Below are 16,061 nucleotides of genomic sequence, written 5' to 3'. Positions count from 1 at the left end.
AGCTGTGGCAAATGAAGAGCTGACGAGGGAGGAAGAAGAGAGGAAAACAAAACAGACGAGGAAGGGAGGGTGAGGTCATAAAAAACAAAAAACCTTTGTTGAATAAAGATAGACAGGCTAATGAGAGGAAGAGCTAGTTAACAAGTGACGAACAAGTTTCTGCTGCCAGCCAAACCACACACACACACACACACACACACACACACACACACACACACACACACACACACACACACACACACACACACACACACACACACACACACAGACCAAAATACCCATTGAGAGGCAGCTTAGTGACAGGAGCTGGTGTTTTTGAGTGTGAGTGTGGCACTCCTCCTCTTCCTCCTCCTCCTCCTCCTCCTCCTCAGTCATGCTGTTGTCGGCCTTAACTGACGGTGGATCACTGGGGCGCCACTACATCGCCATGTTTGAGGCCACGCAGAACGTCACGCTCAAGCCTACGGAGTCCTGGAGGGAAGCGCTGCTGGACACCCGCATCATGGACCTCTTCTTCACTGTGAGTATCCCACGCATCCTCCAGTCACTCACACCTTGGAGAGTCTCAGCAGGCTCTCAAAAGCTTTATTTAAAGATGTTTGCACCTTAAAGTCAAGTTTTTGCACTTTTTCAACTATGAAATGTTCAAAACAGGGCACTTTTGTTTTGTTGACAAAATTAGTCTCATTTAATTTAAACCACATTACAGGAAGTGATATTGAATTAACTTGTTAAAACTTGCAGAGGCCTTTGTCTGTGATTGTTTGTCTCTGTCCGTACTTCTGTTTTCTACCTATTATTCTGTCAGAAAGGTTGTTTTTCACGTTCTTCCAAAATCTTACGTCCTCCTTCCCCCTTTCTTCTTCTTGAGAGTTTTTTTTCCTGAGCTTTTGGTGGGTCTTGGTGGATTTATTTAAAACAAACAGAGACGGTTTGCCTTTTCATGTTGGGCCGAGTGATCTCGTCTGACCTCCTCTTTTTGGCGCGTCCTGAGTTTGTACTAGTTTCGTGGGTTTCTAGAATGCACCACAAAGTAGATTTATGGGCGCTTTGCAGTGTGGTCATGTTATTGTTAACCGCCCCGTGAAGTAACTGTGTATTTTTGTGTAGTGACTTGTGTGTTTGAAGAATCGGCCCACGCTGGCTAAAAGCACACGGTGTGGTAGAGACATGTGGAACAAACCGCTCGGCTCTTCTTCCATTCAGCATCTGTCTGAACTCTCTGGCTGCCCATCACCATATAAGCTGCTCCACCGCTCCACCTCTCAAATGTCTACTGCCGTATACCGCTACCTCTCTTTGGCCTCTACCTGTCCTCTTCTAAGTTCACACGCCCATCTTGTGAAGGCTTCATATTGAGTACGGTCTCAGTCCAAAATGTCAAATGTGTGTTTCCTTCCATACAATCCAAAGCAATTCATTTTCAATTTAATTCAAATTTATTTATATACCACCAGATCCCAACACAAGTAATTTCAGGGTACTTAACATAGTAAAGTCTTTACAACAGAACTGTACAACATTATACACGGGAACCCAACAATTCAAGTGTCCTGTTAAAGAGGGAAAACTCCCCTTTAACAGGAAGAAAATAGTCAGAGGAGCTCAGTGCATCGCTGGAGGTCCCCCAGCAGCCGAGACCCATAACAGCAGAACTATGGGATGGTTCGGGGTCACCTGAGCCAGCTACTATAAGCTTTATCAAAATGAAATGTTTTTAGGCCTAATTTAAAAGTGGAGACGGTGTCTGCCTCCTGAACCAGAACTGGGAGCTGGTTCCACAGGAGAGGGACCTGAAAGCTGAAAGCTCTGTCTACTATCGAACCTTTTCAAAGTCTGGGATCCACAAGCAGACAGCATGTTCTTGATTTGATTTTTAATACGTAGGTGAAAGAAAACAGTCCTGGAGACTTGCTTTGTGTGATTTGAAGGACAGATCCTCATCAGAGATGAATCCAGCATTCCTCACAGTGGTGCTGGAGACCAAGACGATGTCATCCAGAGTAACTATGATTGAATAAACAATTTCTGAGGTGTTTTGGGCCAAATACAACAACTTGTATGTACGGGTAATAAAAAGTGTAAATGCCTTTATTTGACATAGTAATATGTATTGTATTACACACACATCCTGCTGTTGTGGGTCATGTTCAAACACTTCAAATACTCCCTTTTGATTTTGTTTTTCTCTTCAGCCAAAAGATTGAAGAACTTTCTTCCTGCTTGTTTTATCTCTCTTTAGCAAAATCTCTTTGTACTACTACAGCAATTTTTTTTTTTTTTTCATTTCCCCCATAAAACACATGCATATTGCAAAACACTGACCCACTCATGGAGGCCTTTTGGGCCCTGACACACACCACCAGTCCAACAACACTGGGCATCAAACCAACTCGTGTTGCTTTCAAGCATGTTGGGAGATGTTGTTCAGCCATCAGCGATTCTTACAAGCTAAATTACATGTTACTCCCAGAGTAGTTTATTAGGAACACTTGTTCACCTGCTGGTTCATGCAACTGTCCTGTCCTGTCCTGTCCTGTCCTGTCCTGTCCTGTCCTGTCCTGTCCTCTCCTCTCCTCTCCTCTCCTCTCCTCTCCTCTCCTCTCCTCTCCTCTCCTCTCCTCTCCTCTCCTCTCCTCTCCTCTCCTCTCCTCTCCTCTCCTCTCCTCTCCTCTCCTCTCCTCTCCTCTCCTCTCCTGCTTTAGGCCATGAGCTTCAGTTAATGTTCACATCGAACATGAGAATGGGGAAAAATTTGACTGTGGCAGGATTGTTGGTGCCAGATGGGCTGGTTTGAGTATTTCTGAAAGTGCTGATCACAACAGTCTGTGGAGTTTACTCCGAGTGGTGAGAAAACCCCCAAAAAGCCCTCCAGAGAGCAGCAGCTCTGCAGACAGAAAGGTATGTTGATGAGAGAAGTCGGAGGAGAATGGACAGAAAGGCTGCAGCAACTCTGATAACCCAACTGTACAACTGGTGATGAGTCTTAATTTCTGCTGAGGCTGCAGATGGTCGGCTCAGCAGCATGGATCCATGGGCCCGATCTGATTTCTGTCAACGGTTCAGGCTGGTGGGATGAAGTGGGGAATATTTACCTGGCACCCTTTGGGCCCCAAAACACCAATCAATCATGGTTTAAACATCACAGCCTATCTTGAGTTTTGCTGCTGATCATACCTTTCTTTTTACAGTTTATACAGTTTACCATCTTCTAATGGCCACTTCCAGCAGGATAATGCAACATGTGACAAAGAAAATGTCAGCTCAAACTGGTTCAATGAACATGGCAGAGAGTTCACTGGCCTCCTCGGTGGTAGAATGGAAGCTTGTAAAACAGCAGGACAGAGTTTCTTCTTCTTTCAAACTCCAGCAACACTTGTAGTTTATAGAACAACGGAAATGGGAGACCAACTCGTTTCAGCTGGTGGCCTTCATCAGGGTCAACACCAAACAGTGCAGTTGCTGGAGTTTTCATCTTTGTAGAATGGAAGATTCGCAGCATGAAAGTGCAGCTGAAAAAAAATCTGCTGAATGATGGGACGCTGCAATGTCAGCAGAATCTCAAAGGAATGTTTCCAACGACTCGTGAGATCCACGACGCCGAGAACTGAAGCTGTCAGAACAAAGGAAGGTCCTATAACCAGTGTTAGCATGATGTACATAATAAAGTGCCTGGTGAGTGTATGTACTGGTGAGTTTTTAAGAGACTGAAACTGAGAAGTACAAAGTACAGCAGGTCATTAATTCTCCGTAAAAGTCGCTGTCAAAAGCTATTTTTTGTTATGAAATTATTTAGAGGTTTTTTTTTTAACTTTTTGCTGCATTAGAGAAACAGAAACTGGATGATTTTCTGCAGGTCGTAGTTTTAGTAATAAGTCGTGCTTCTAATGTTAGAAAATGCTTGGTGCCTGCACTAGTTCTCCTTTCTTTTGCTGCATTTAGAAAGGGATTTTGGAAAAACGGTTTCAGCTACATTATCATGAAATATTTAAGATTTCCTACATATTTTCTTCTTGTGGGCTCATGCACAGATGATACTTTAGAGTCCAGCTTTAGTGAGAGCCTTCTTCTTTTGAACGTGGTTTAAAAAGTTGCAGCAACAACACAATGATTTAGTGTTTTGATCTTTTTGTTTTCCAGTGAATCCCCCTGACATTTTAAAACACAGCTGCGTTCATTCAGTTGTCTTGTGTTCATTCTTTGTAGGTGATATTTATTCGGTGGAATAAATGTGTTCACAGGCTTGTTGGCTGCACACACTTTGTTCCCTCGCTGCCTCCGTTAGCTCCTTTTGATTTGTCTAAAGATCCCAACTGGTGCTTTTTCTCGGTGGAACAGTGATTCCTTTATGTTTTTATTTTTTAAGTCATGGCATCGGTTTGCATCTTTTCTCCAGGATTAGAGGCAGAGAAATGGTGTCTAGATCCTCGGGTGTCTCTGTTGCTGTTTGACATTGTGGTTATTTGCTTTATGCTCCCCCTCGGTTCAAAAATAAGGCTTTAGTGAAACCGAACATCTATTCAGAACCAGATTTACATGGTATTCTCTTGATTATGTGAGTGTTGGCACTCTTTGCCTTGAGCGTGTCTGCAGGCTTGTATTACTGTCTTTACTGTTAAATGGAGGAACACTAATTCTGTGTTTTCTACAAGCATCTATTTACATTCACTGTCAGTCTAAATTGAAGGCTTTTTTTTCTATCCGATCGTCACAAAGCAATCACAAATAGCTGTAATTGTCTGCGAGCAATGAATGTAATCAGAGATTTCTTATACAAAGGGACGTGATTGGCCGATCGCGGCCGTTTGCCTTGAATTAGAATGTTTGCCATTTTTCAGTCGATCCTCTTTGCTGCTGGAATCTGCAGGATGCGTTTTGTGTTGGTTTCAGTTTCCAGGCCTTCAGTCTCATCTCTCGCTCTGGTATTTCTAGTAGCTCAACTGTTTGTTATTGTAAGGCTGCTGTGGCGCTGTCAGCTGCCTGCGTGTGTGTGTGTGTGTGTGTGTGTGTGTGTGTGTGTGTGTGTGTGTGTGTGTGTGTGTGTGTGTGTGTGTGTGTGTGTGTGTGTGTGTGCGTGTGTGTGTGTGTCTGTCTCTGCGGGACGGTGTCACTTCGAGCTTGTGTGTGTGTGTCTTCAGTTTAATGGGGTCCTTTGCTGTCTCAGCTGCCGTGTCTCCTCAGCTGTGAGGGGTAACCGGCTGGCCAGGCTAAGTGTGTGTGTGTGTGTGTGTGTGTGTAGGGGATGCTCATAGACACGCGCCATCAGGGTCACAGTCCACAGCCGACCAGTGGCAGGATTAGAGCCCGGCCCCAGGATTAGGGGCCCCTGTTAACAACCACAGTAACCCAACCATAACACACACACGCACACGCACGCACACACACACACACACATCGCTCTGGGGAGTCTCCGTCCCTCTGTGAAAATCGTCTGCATTATGCAGTGTGTGGCAGCCATTTTCCCGCTCAGTCCAGAAAAGTGTTATTCTTACTCCCTGGGGTTTTTGTAGAAGAGCACTTAGCTCTTTTCCCACTTCAGCTGGTGACAGTTTATGGCTCTGAGATTCAGGGTAGGGATGATGGATGGAGAGACGAGCGTAAGAACAAGTGACGGGAGGGAAACGAAAGAAACGGGAGTGAAATGGACGAATAAGAAGGGAGAAAGTAAATCGAGGAAAACTGACAATGAATACACAAAGAAATGATCATCCCACCCTGCTGAAAGTCAGCCACCATCATCCCGTTCCCAAAAAAGCCAGCCATCAACAGTCTTAATGACTACAGGCCAATTGCACTCACATCAGTAGTGGTGAAGTGCTTTGAGAGGCTCCTCTCACCACATGGAGGCCAGCCTTCCCTCCTCCTTCGACCCTCATCAGTTCGCCACAGCTCTCCACACCGCGCTGAGTCACCTCCAACTCCCGGGAAGCTATGCAAGAATGCTCTTCATAGACTACAGCTCAGCCTTCAACACAATCACCCCTGACATACTCATCTCAGGAGGAGACGAGTCGGCCTACCGAGACGAGGTCCAGCGACTGATAGTGTGGTGTGCAGCAAACAACCCGGCGCTGAACACCACAAAAACAAAGGAAGTCATCATCGACTTCAGGGAGAGAAAAAAAGCGGACCCTGCTCCACTCGACATCAATAGGGACTGTGGAAAGAGTTCCCGACTTCAAATTCCTGGGAATCCACATCTCTGAGGAGCTCTCCTGGTCCACAAACACCACGGCGACAGTAAAGAAAGGCACAGCAGTGACTTCACTTCCTGAGACTACTCAGGAAAAACAATCTGGAAGAAAAGCTGCCGGTGGCGATGGAGAGCGTATTGATCTACGGCGTCACTGTGGCACGCCGGATGCTCCGCCTCAGACAGGAAAGCTCTGCAGAGGGTTATAAACTCAGCCCAGAAAACCATCAGCTGGCTTCTGCCTTCCCTGGAAGACATCTCCAGCTCACGCTGCATTTGCAGAACTCAAAACGTACCGAGAGACTCCGCCCACTCAGCACACCACCTGTTTGACCTGTTGCCCTCTGGCAGGTGCGACAGGTCCATCAAGGCTCGCACCACCAGACTAAAGAATAGTTTCTTTCTATCGGCCACAAGAACACCAAACAACAAAAAATAATGGGTGAGCCTTAATCCTGTTCTCTACCTCACACTCCAATTTTTATATCAGTGCAATATTCTGTTTACATATTTTTTTTACTCAATTATTTATTTATTTAAGTGCAATAAGCACATACGTAAGTGCTCCGACTTCTGCCTGAGACGTTTATGTATTCTGAATGTGTATTTTGGCTGTTGATGAATGAATGTGTATTGTGGCGCTGTTGTTTTTTATATGCACTGATCATGAGAAACACTCTTAATCTCATTGTATCCTGTACAATGACAATACAATTTTTTTATTTCTGTTCTAAAAGCAACAGACAAACAGTTTGGCGAGGGAGATTGAAAAGGAAGAAGGCCTCACTGATTGCGCCTACAAAATAAAGCTACTCTGTCTGTCGATTGAACACTTTGTGATTAGATAGCTATGAATCCCTCAAAGGGAAATGTTTACGTTACAGTAGAATATACAGGGCAAAGCAATAAAAATGACAATAAAAAATAAAGGTAGGAAAAATTATTAAATCTTTTTTTTTTGTAAGTGCACATTATATACAAATGGAAATAGAATAATATTAAACTAAACTAAGCAAAACAACAGTGCAATAAATTAAAACAAACAAACAAACAGCAGTTTAATTACAGCACACACCAAGTCGCTAAACAACAAAACAACAACAGAAACGAAAAGCGCGCATACAAACTGTAATTCTGGCCCCGGCAGGGAGTTTTGGTCTGTTTGTGTTTGTCTGGGTTTTTAGTTTCTCTGAGTGACGAGGCAGCGGCATCAGATCGGGTTTGAGTGTGCACTCGCATGCAAACGCAAATCATGCAACAGGATCAAATGCATCTGGTTTATTTCATCACGTCAGGTGGACACAGACACACTACAGTAAGACGTGCACACCAGAACACACGACATGTTCTGTAAATACTGTAACTACACATCTGTAATTATAAATCACACATTAACCCACTGACCTTTTTATGCAGACATGCTTTTGTTCTGTCAGATACACATTCAGTCTCTCATAAACAAATATTACGCACAAACACACGCACACACACAAATGTTTGTTGAATGGGAGTCAATGGAGCCGGAGCTTTTTGGAGCCAACCTCTAGTGGCACTCGGTGGTATTGCAGTTTACGGAAATTCTGCACCGTCCTCATTTTTCCGACCCAGAAGCTACGAACACTTTTATATACATGTACTATGCTCTGAACCCCAAGCTGATCCTGATGGCAGACGAGCACCTTGCATGTCAGCTCTGTCCCCATTGGTGTGTGAATGTGTGTGTAAAGTGCTTTGAGAGCGATTAGGTGAAAATGCACCATATAAGTGAGGTCCATTTACTCTTTACCATCTAATCCTGCCTCGCCCACCTTGTTGTTCTGTGTTCTCCTGATGGTGAACTCAAACATTTACATCAGAGATAAGGCCTTTATTTGCTTAGAAAAAAAACTGACTGTAGATTGGTCCAAAATCTTTAGAGATATACATTATATATGTGAGAAAACAGACATTTGTCAAATATGACAGATTTTGCTCGGCTGGTGTGTTTTGAGAAAATACACCACATAATAATAGACACTATATTGCTGTGATATAAAATTCTTTGGGATAGAAACCCTCCGCTGGTCCTCCCAAACATAGAAGTCCAAGAGCAAACACGCACTAAAGGATTACGTGTTTACCCAGTAAACACAATCAGTGTGGAGTGCAGCAACTGATGAGGCTGCAGCGGAGGCCTGCAGGCAGACAGTAACCCAATCTGAGAGAGAGTGATGGTGGAGCAGAGCGAGCAAAAGACAATAAGTTGGAAGCTCGGCGTTGATTTGAAAAAACAGAAAGATGAGCCTGTGAGCCCCCCGAGGTAACAGACACCAGGCTTTGTCTCCTTCTATAAATATCATTCCTCATTCTTGCTGCCTTCCTCCCTCTCTTTCTGTCCTCCTGCATCCTCTGGCTCTCAGTCTGTGTCTCTCTGTCTTCCTCCTTCATTTTGTGTCCCCTGTCTCTGCTGGCTCTGTCCTTCATTATCTGTCCTCTCTCCCCAGTTATATTCTGTGACTGTGATGTTCCTGTATGTTGAGTCTCCGTACAGACAAATTAGTCTTTTGTGGGGTTGGAGTTGAACCCAGTATTGAATCTGAACGTTCCTATTTAAATCAATTTAGAGTTTATAATTTAATGTGCACGTCATAATATATACCACCCGTCACTTCCTGTTTTGCCGTTTTGTTTTTTCTCTCTAGTCAGCCGGCCTGTTGTTTGTTCTGATGATGAGGAGAGGTTGAAAGGCATTGCTGACTGAAAATGAGTAGTTATTTTTGTTGAATGTTTTATTTTGAAAGGTTTCCTCAGTTCTGTTGAGTAACTTTATTGCAGAGAAATTGCACAAATTCCTGGAGGGACTGTTGTATAGTATGTCTGAAACTTTGCTCATTTTTAACAGACTGAGCGAAGACAGATAAAAGATTCAAGAAAAAAAAATTCTCGGAGCCTCGCAGCTCACTGTTTCTGCAGATTTGAGCAACCAGAAAATAAATCAGAAACAGAAATAGCTACTAGAACTCAACCCAAGTATGTGCCAGCAAATATTCATAGAAATTGTCAAGTACAGAAAAATGGGGTTTGTGGTGCTGTTGAACTGTATTTCCTTATAACGAAAAGTGTTTATTTAGCCTGCCCTCATTAATTTAGATGTCGTGGACAAAATAATGGGAACACCTGTCGATACAATTCAACCACACACTGCAACCTCCATAATGATCTCACAGTTGAAAGTTGGACTTATTGCAGGACAATTGTGTTAAACTGAGTGTACAGTATTTTTTATTTTTTATCAGTACCAGAACTTCATCTCTCCTTTATCAGCCTGATGATATCTTATTGTTGTGAAATACAGTCCAGTGCCAAAGTGAGTTGGCAGCTATGACAATGCCATAAAGAAGAGCAACTAATGCAGTGCTGATACCGAATGCATTGATTAATCAGTGGGCACAATCTGCTGTCATCTGACCTGCATGTTTAAAATGTTTCATATTCTTGTATCTTGTTCTCCCTCCTTCTATCCATCCCACACCCTGCATACTAACACACACACACACACACAACACACACACACACACACACACACACACACACACACACACACACACACACACACACACACACCGTTTATCTCCAACTATAGTCAGACTCGAGGCGACTGACATTACTCGCATGGCTCATTCGCCGGCGCAGCTGCTTTTTCAGAGCTCGCGCTGATCAGTCTTTTGGCCTTGCGCTGCCTCTCCCACCCCTCCCTCCCTCCCACCCTCCCTCTCTCTCTTCCTCTCTCTCTCACTCACCAGTTGCCCCTCTCGCCGCCTCCTCCCCCGTCCTCTCGCTCAGCTCTTCCAGAGGATGACTTCACGCTCTGGAAGAGGGCAGCAGCAGAGAGGACTGCCGTGGCTACACTACGTTAGCATCTGAGATCTCTTCCCAGCAGCGCGGCTCCCGACCAACCTGGCAGAGAGTAGTGCAGAGAGGGGAGGAGGAGAAGGGGGAGAGGCAGCGAGGAAGAATTTGGAGGGGAAGCAGGGAGAAGGGGAGAGTATTTGAGAAGAGGAAGAGGAGGAGAAGGAAGAAGCAACAAGGAGGTTGAAAGTTTAATTGCTTCAGGGATGGGGCCATGCGTTGGCTCAGTGTGCCGAGCCAGTGAAGAAGAACTCACTGTGGATTTAAGAGGATGACAGTTTTTGAGAAGAAGAAATAAGAGGAAAAGATCTCGGACCGGCTGCGAAGAGGAGCCTCGGCTCACGGCAGGAAGGCATCTGAGCTCCAGACGTGCGCATAGTGCTGTCAGTGGAAACACATGTTGCTGGGAGGCTGTGATGACTCGCAGTGTTACTGCTGCTACCTCGCTGTACGTCTGTCTGCGTCCACAGTAGAAACCAACAATGCCTCTTCTTTTGTCGGAGTGTGACAGCTCAGCGCAGACCAGCCCACCGATCCCACAACTGAGATTAGACTGAATTCGAGCGTTTCTTTCCCACCCGGAGTCGGATCTCTCCTCCGGGTTTGATTGAAGCTGTCTTGTTCGTTTGAGACTGGGGGTCACGCTGTCTGAAGACAAATCCAAATCAGTTCTCCAATTCAGGACGCCTCAGTTTGCTGGGTGGTGTGTTGCACCAGTGAGTATTAACTCTTCTGGGTATCAGCTGATGTGTTTCTGAAAGTGGTGACAGGACGATGAGGCAGGTTCACCTTTTCATTCTTGACCCCCGAGACTTTTCTATTTCGAGTTGGTATTCTTTACAGTGTAGGTTCATTTTAAGCTTCGCTGGCAAAAAGTTTAAAAATATCACCAGAGCAACGGTGCAAAATCATCATTTGTAGATTAAATTACCTTCCCACACTGAATGTAGAGGATGTAACCTGGATTACTGGGACGTAAAACAAACCGTCTCAACGTATCACCTGGAATCAGAAAGAAGGTCTTTAAAAGTTTTCAATGTTATTTACAAAACTCTTGGAATATTTGTTTCTACCTGACGGAAACTTTTGTAACCGAAGGAGGCTTGTAGGTCCTTTTTGGTAATGTTATAGTCATCGTTTGATGACATCAGACCATTAGCAAACACCGTCATTACTCAGCTACAGCAGCTAGAAAGCTCAGCAAACACTTTAATAAATGCTTTTAATTGGTTATTTATTAGTTTTCTGTCACTTATCTGAGCCCCAAGTCATGTTAATTGATCATATTTAAATGAATTCTTTTAATAGACTGTTAGGAAGGAGTGTGTGCGGTAAAAAGATTTCTTAATTAATTTTGTGAACGCCAAAGAAATTTGGGATAAATAAGGTTTGGTCATTTAAAATAAGGACAATATTACCGGTGGTGACTACAGTAGATGACCACAGTGTGCCAAACTTTCAAGATTTGTTTGTTAATTCACAAAAGAGAACAGCTCTACCTTGTGAATTAACCAAAATTGGATTGGTTCAAAGACAGTTTGACAAAAATCTCCTTATTCACCGATGCTACGTGTCCATATGTTGTCACAAACTGACTGCATGTGGACGTTCAGACTTGTGCTCCAACTTGCCCTTAAAATCCGACAATAAAACTGCTTTATTAAAATCAAGACTATGTTTTAGCACCTATACAAATGCAGTTTTTCAACATTTAGATAAAAATCATAAATTCACATTCAGTAATGTAAACATTCAGTTCAAATAGATAAACATAAAACCAAAAGCTGTTGGGACGACGTTAAAACTTGGCTCTCGCTAAATTTTCTCAATATCGGTGAAGGTAAAACATTTCGTTGCCCAGCTGTGTCACTTGATTTAGATTTTGTCTTCTCTTGTTTCTATGACTCCCTACTGCAAAAAAACAACAACCATGTAAAGAACCTGGGTGTTATCTGTGATTCCTCTTTTAAATTCGAGCTGCACATTATATATATCTGTTGTCAAAACCAGCTTCTTTCAGCTCTCTCGTGAGTTTTAGATCGGATGAAGTCCTTGCTCTCCTTTAAGTACCTTGACAAGGTCATTCATGCTGTTATTAGTTTGAGTATTGCAACTTTGTTTGTCAGGACGGGTTACACATTAATATCCTGGTTAAAGGGATGATTTTCAAATAGTATTGTTTGCATTATAAGTGTTTAAATGCAGCAGCCCGTCTGTCTGACCTGTTGCAGCTATTAGTTGTTCGTAGATCTGAACTGACTACGAGAGGCGACCGGGCTCTCTCTCTCTCTCTCTCTCTCTCTCTCTCTCTCGCTCTCTCCCTTGCAACTTCGAAACTTTGAACAACCTCCCCCATCAGATCAGATCATCAGCATGTCTACTGGTCTTCAGATCCCAGTTAAAAATCAATTCATTTTTACTTGCTTTTCCACTTTAAGTCCCATTCAGTTATTATTTATTTCTGCTTCTGTATTCTTGTGTGTTTAATTCTGTTTGATTCTGTGCAGCTCTCTGGACAGCCTCTGTTGTGTTTAAATGTGCTACATAAATATGTCTGACTTGACTAAAATGCACACAGAACATGTAACAAATTTGTGGTCCAATGACAAACAATAAAAGACCCAGACATCAACTAATTCAACAAGGATTTAGATTTTTTTTCTTAAATGTTACTAGTAGCACAGTTTAATTGGTTAAACCATTGTAAAAGATCTTATTGTCAAGAGACTTCAAGTGTTTCTGAATAGGTTGCTGCTCTGTAAGTGATCCTGACTTCCTGTGAAGCCATCATTTCTTTTTCTTTCAGACCAGATGTTTATTTATTTGTTTCCTCTTTTTTCGGGGACAATGCACATCGTCACCGTGTTAGCTAAAAGGCTAATTTTCACCTGTCCCATGTGGCAAGTTAAGAAAAGTCACCTCGTGTAATGTTTTTACTTGTTGTCCTGTAATGCTGTGACAGATTCTCTGTCTTTCAGCTGATACGGGAGTTTAGAGCTTGTACTGTTGTCCGTTATCGAAATCTTGCCCGGCGAGTATGTCAGCCAGATGTCTATCAGTCATGTCGAGTATTCAAGACACTGATTCCTCATGACTTCCTCTATATCGCCTTCCTTCTGTATTGCAAAGAGAAATAGGAAACTAGTCACCAGTCACCATCAAACAATCACCTGACAGGAACTGTGCTTTTTCAGTTAATTGTTAAAAGTCACAGTGAGCGGTAGTGTCTCCACTCATTTTACTGTTGTTCTCTTTGCAGTGCAGTGAGTCCATGGCAGTAACATTCACATACCCAAAATATTCACTGATTTATTGACGAGAGTTTCTGTCTTTCACATGGAAGGATTCCTCTTTAATACCCTGAAAACAGACTGATAAAGAAATGTTCTCCTGTCTTGCAGGTACACAGGAAGATCCGGGAAGACTCGGACATGGCCCAGGACTCCCTTCAGTGTCTGGCCCAGCTGGCCTCCATGCACGGGCCCGTCTTCCCCGACGAGAGCGCCCAGATCTCCTACCTGGCCCACCTGGTGGAGGGCCTGCTCAGCATGATCAACGGGTGAGTGTAACATGGTGTTGGAAGAATCCTGCTTAAAGTCCTTCACTGTGAACACACTTCTTGTACCAGTTTATGTGCTTGTCTTCTGGTAGTTAAGCTGGAATAAAAGCAGTCGGTCCCCTTTTTAGATTCTAGATGGTTTTTCATTTTGACTCTGACTGAGTTTCAGTCAAGTTTGGCAATAGGAGGGTGGATCAAAAAATGAGACTGCTCCTGTTGCACCGTGACAATCATGGAGCACATGGGCGCTATAACCAAGTTAGAGCGTTTGATCAACATAATGGCCTAATTTACATGTTTTTCTGTGATTTCTCTGTGGGCATTTGCATCAACTTTTGTGTCAAACTGTGGAAATCAGCAATGGAAACCCTTAAAATGCTTCAGAAAGCCTTCGGAAATGAAGCACTGAGCCTGGAGAGATTTGAAGGGGCAGTTGGTTGCTGACCAGGACCGAACAAGGTGCATCAGAACAGGCAAACAACCAGGTGTTTCCTTTCTTTTACATTCGCTAGCTTTTGTGTGTATTCATCCCTCCTAGTATCAGACTGTGGACTCTGAGTTCTGCTGTGACGTTTTGAGAGAAAACATTCAGTGCAAACGACCTGAACTGTGGCACGATGGCACTTTGGTTCTCCAATGACAACGCACCCGTGACCAGTGTGTGTTTTCCCACTTAAACACCACACTTGTCTCTTGGTACTCTGCAGATTTGGCTCTCTGTGACTTCTTTCTGTTCCCCTTTAAACTAAACTTTAATGTTTGCTTTCTGCTCGATTTGAGGTGCATGGTGTCATCACAAATACACACACGGCAACAGTCACAAGAACGTGTGTAACTCGGGTGATGTTGATCAAGCAACGTCAATTGGAAGACTTTTTTTTATACTTTCAGTCTGGTTAAAAACCTTCCTCCTGTGTGTGATTGCTGTTATCACTTCCATTGTCCATGTTGCCTGTGAAGAGAGCCTCTCCCAGCATGACAGAATCTACAATTGCAAAAGCCAATAAATTAGTGAACCAAAATCTCACTGTAGGGACGAGTAGGGAACAATTCTTTCTTTAAACAGCACTACATTTCTTCTGCTTTATGTTAGCAGTCATTTAACTGTAGTAATCAGTTACATTGATCTGTTTCTTGGTTTCCTTTGATAATGTCACATGTCTTGTGTGACATAAAGTCATTTTTTTACTACCTTGTCTTGGAAGGCTTTTATTTTTTCTTTCTTTCTTTTTTAGAAACAACCTGGTGAGATTAATTTAAGCCTGCTGATTGAAAGCAGCTCCCCTGTGGATGCAGGAAGCTATTACACGCCCAGCACGAGCTGCACCAAATTAGTTTCTCTTTGCTGAAGGATTTTTATTGTGCAGGGATATTTTGAGAAATTTAAAAACACTTTTGGGCATAATCATCAGATGAAGGCAAATGTACAAAATATCTGAGACTCTTGCTTTCTTATTGAGGCGTGCATTTGAGCTAAACGTCATTTTTCTTTACGGATTGTCATCATTTTGCTTACAACAATCAAGAGAAAGTGAAATTGTTGAAGCAGATTAGTCCAAAAAAAATGACTGTAGTGCTGCTCAGAAATTAAATGTGTAATAGAGGTTGCAACCCTGCATTTAGCACATTTAGTCTAACCTCAGTTGTTTATTTCAGTTCCATAACTTGGACTGTATTTTTTTTTTTTTTTTTTTTTTTTTTTTAAAGAGCAGTAATGTCTCTTTTCCTTGGCCGCCGTCTCAGTAGCCATTTATCTGCCTCCAGTATCGCAAGGATTTCATGTTTCTTAAATTCAGAGACTCAACAAGTGACAGAGGCCAACGTCAGCAGGAGTGTGACTCATGCTGGACCATCTCGGCTTTATTTACAGGAAGTAATTGCTTGTTGAGTCTCTTTTTTTTAATGGCATCTGCACTCTCTTTAGGAAACTGGCTTCCAGTTCGGTAACAAATCGAGTTTGTAAGTTATGTTTCCCGGCTTTCTCTAAAGCCAATCAAATTATGCCTTCGCTCGTCTGACAGAGACGCTGTTTTCAACCAGAGAGGACAAAAAAAACAACACTAGCAACCACCCAAAACACTGGTAAATACTGGGTATGGGTGTGTTTTTATGCATCCATCCTACAGTCGTTCTCTAATCTAATACAGGGCCTGTGAGCCTGTAATAAAACTGATGTGGACTGTTTCCCACTTCCAGCTGGAAGCTCAGCCTAATTCCTATTGGCATAACTGGTGTGACATAATTTGGTCTAATTTAAACCTCCTGGAGGTCTGCTTATCACTTACAAGCAGGCATCATCAGCATAATGTTATTTCAGTGTAGGGAAGAGTGACTGAGGTGTATTTGCTGTCATAGTTTTTCCAATGTGTATTACAACTTTCAGCATGAAATGAAATGAGCTCCTTTATGGCAACACAGGAT

General features: G+C 43.0%; 1 protein-coding gene across 1 annotated transcript in view; it reads left to right on the top strand.

The window, feature by feature from the left end:
- xpo4 (exportin 4) overlaps nt 1–16,061 on the top strand; it is a 61,500-nt gene that overhangs the window by 19,104 nt on the left and 26,335 nt on the right. The window contains exons 7-8 of the mRNA XM_069713385.1: nt 408–520; nt 13,483–13,640. Of these exons, the coding sequence (XP_069569486.1) occupies nt 408–520; nt 13,483–13,640 (271 nt within the window). The remainder of the gene's footprint in view (nt 1–407; nt 521–13,482; nt 13,641–16,061) is intronic.

Source organism: Brachyistius frenatus, unplaced genomic scaffold (assembly GCF_029030835.1).
Source record: "Brachyistius frenatus isolate BFR_SWC_R1_liver_20210118 unplaced genomic scaffold, ASM2903083v1 Contig_118, whole genome shotgun sequence".
NCBI classification, from domain to species: domain Eukaryota; kingdom Metazoa; phylum Chordata; class Actinopteri; family Embiotocidae; genus Brachyistius; species Brachyistius frenatus.
Note: the sequence above shows the minus strand (reverse complement) of the source record. Positions and strands in the feature narration are given on the sequence as shown.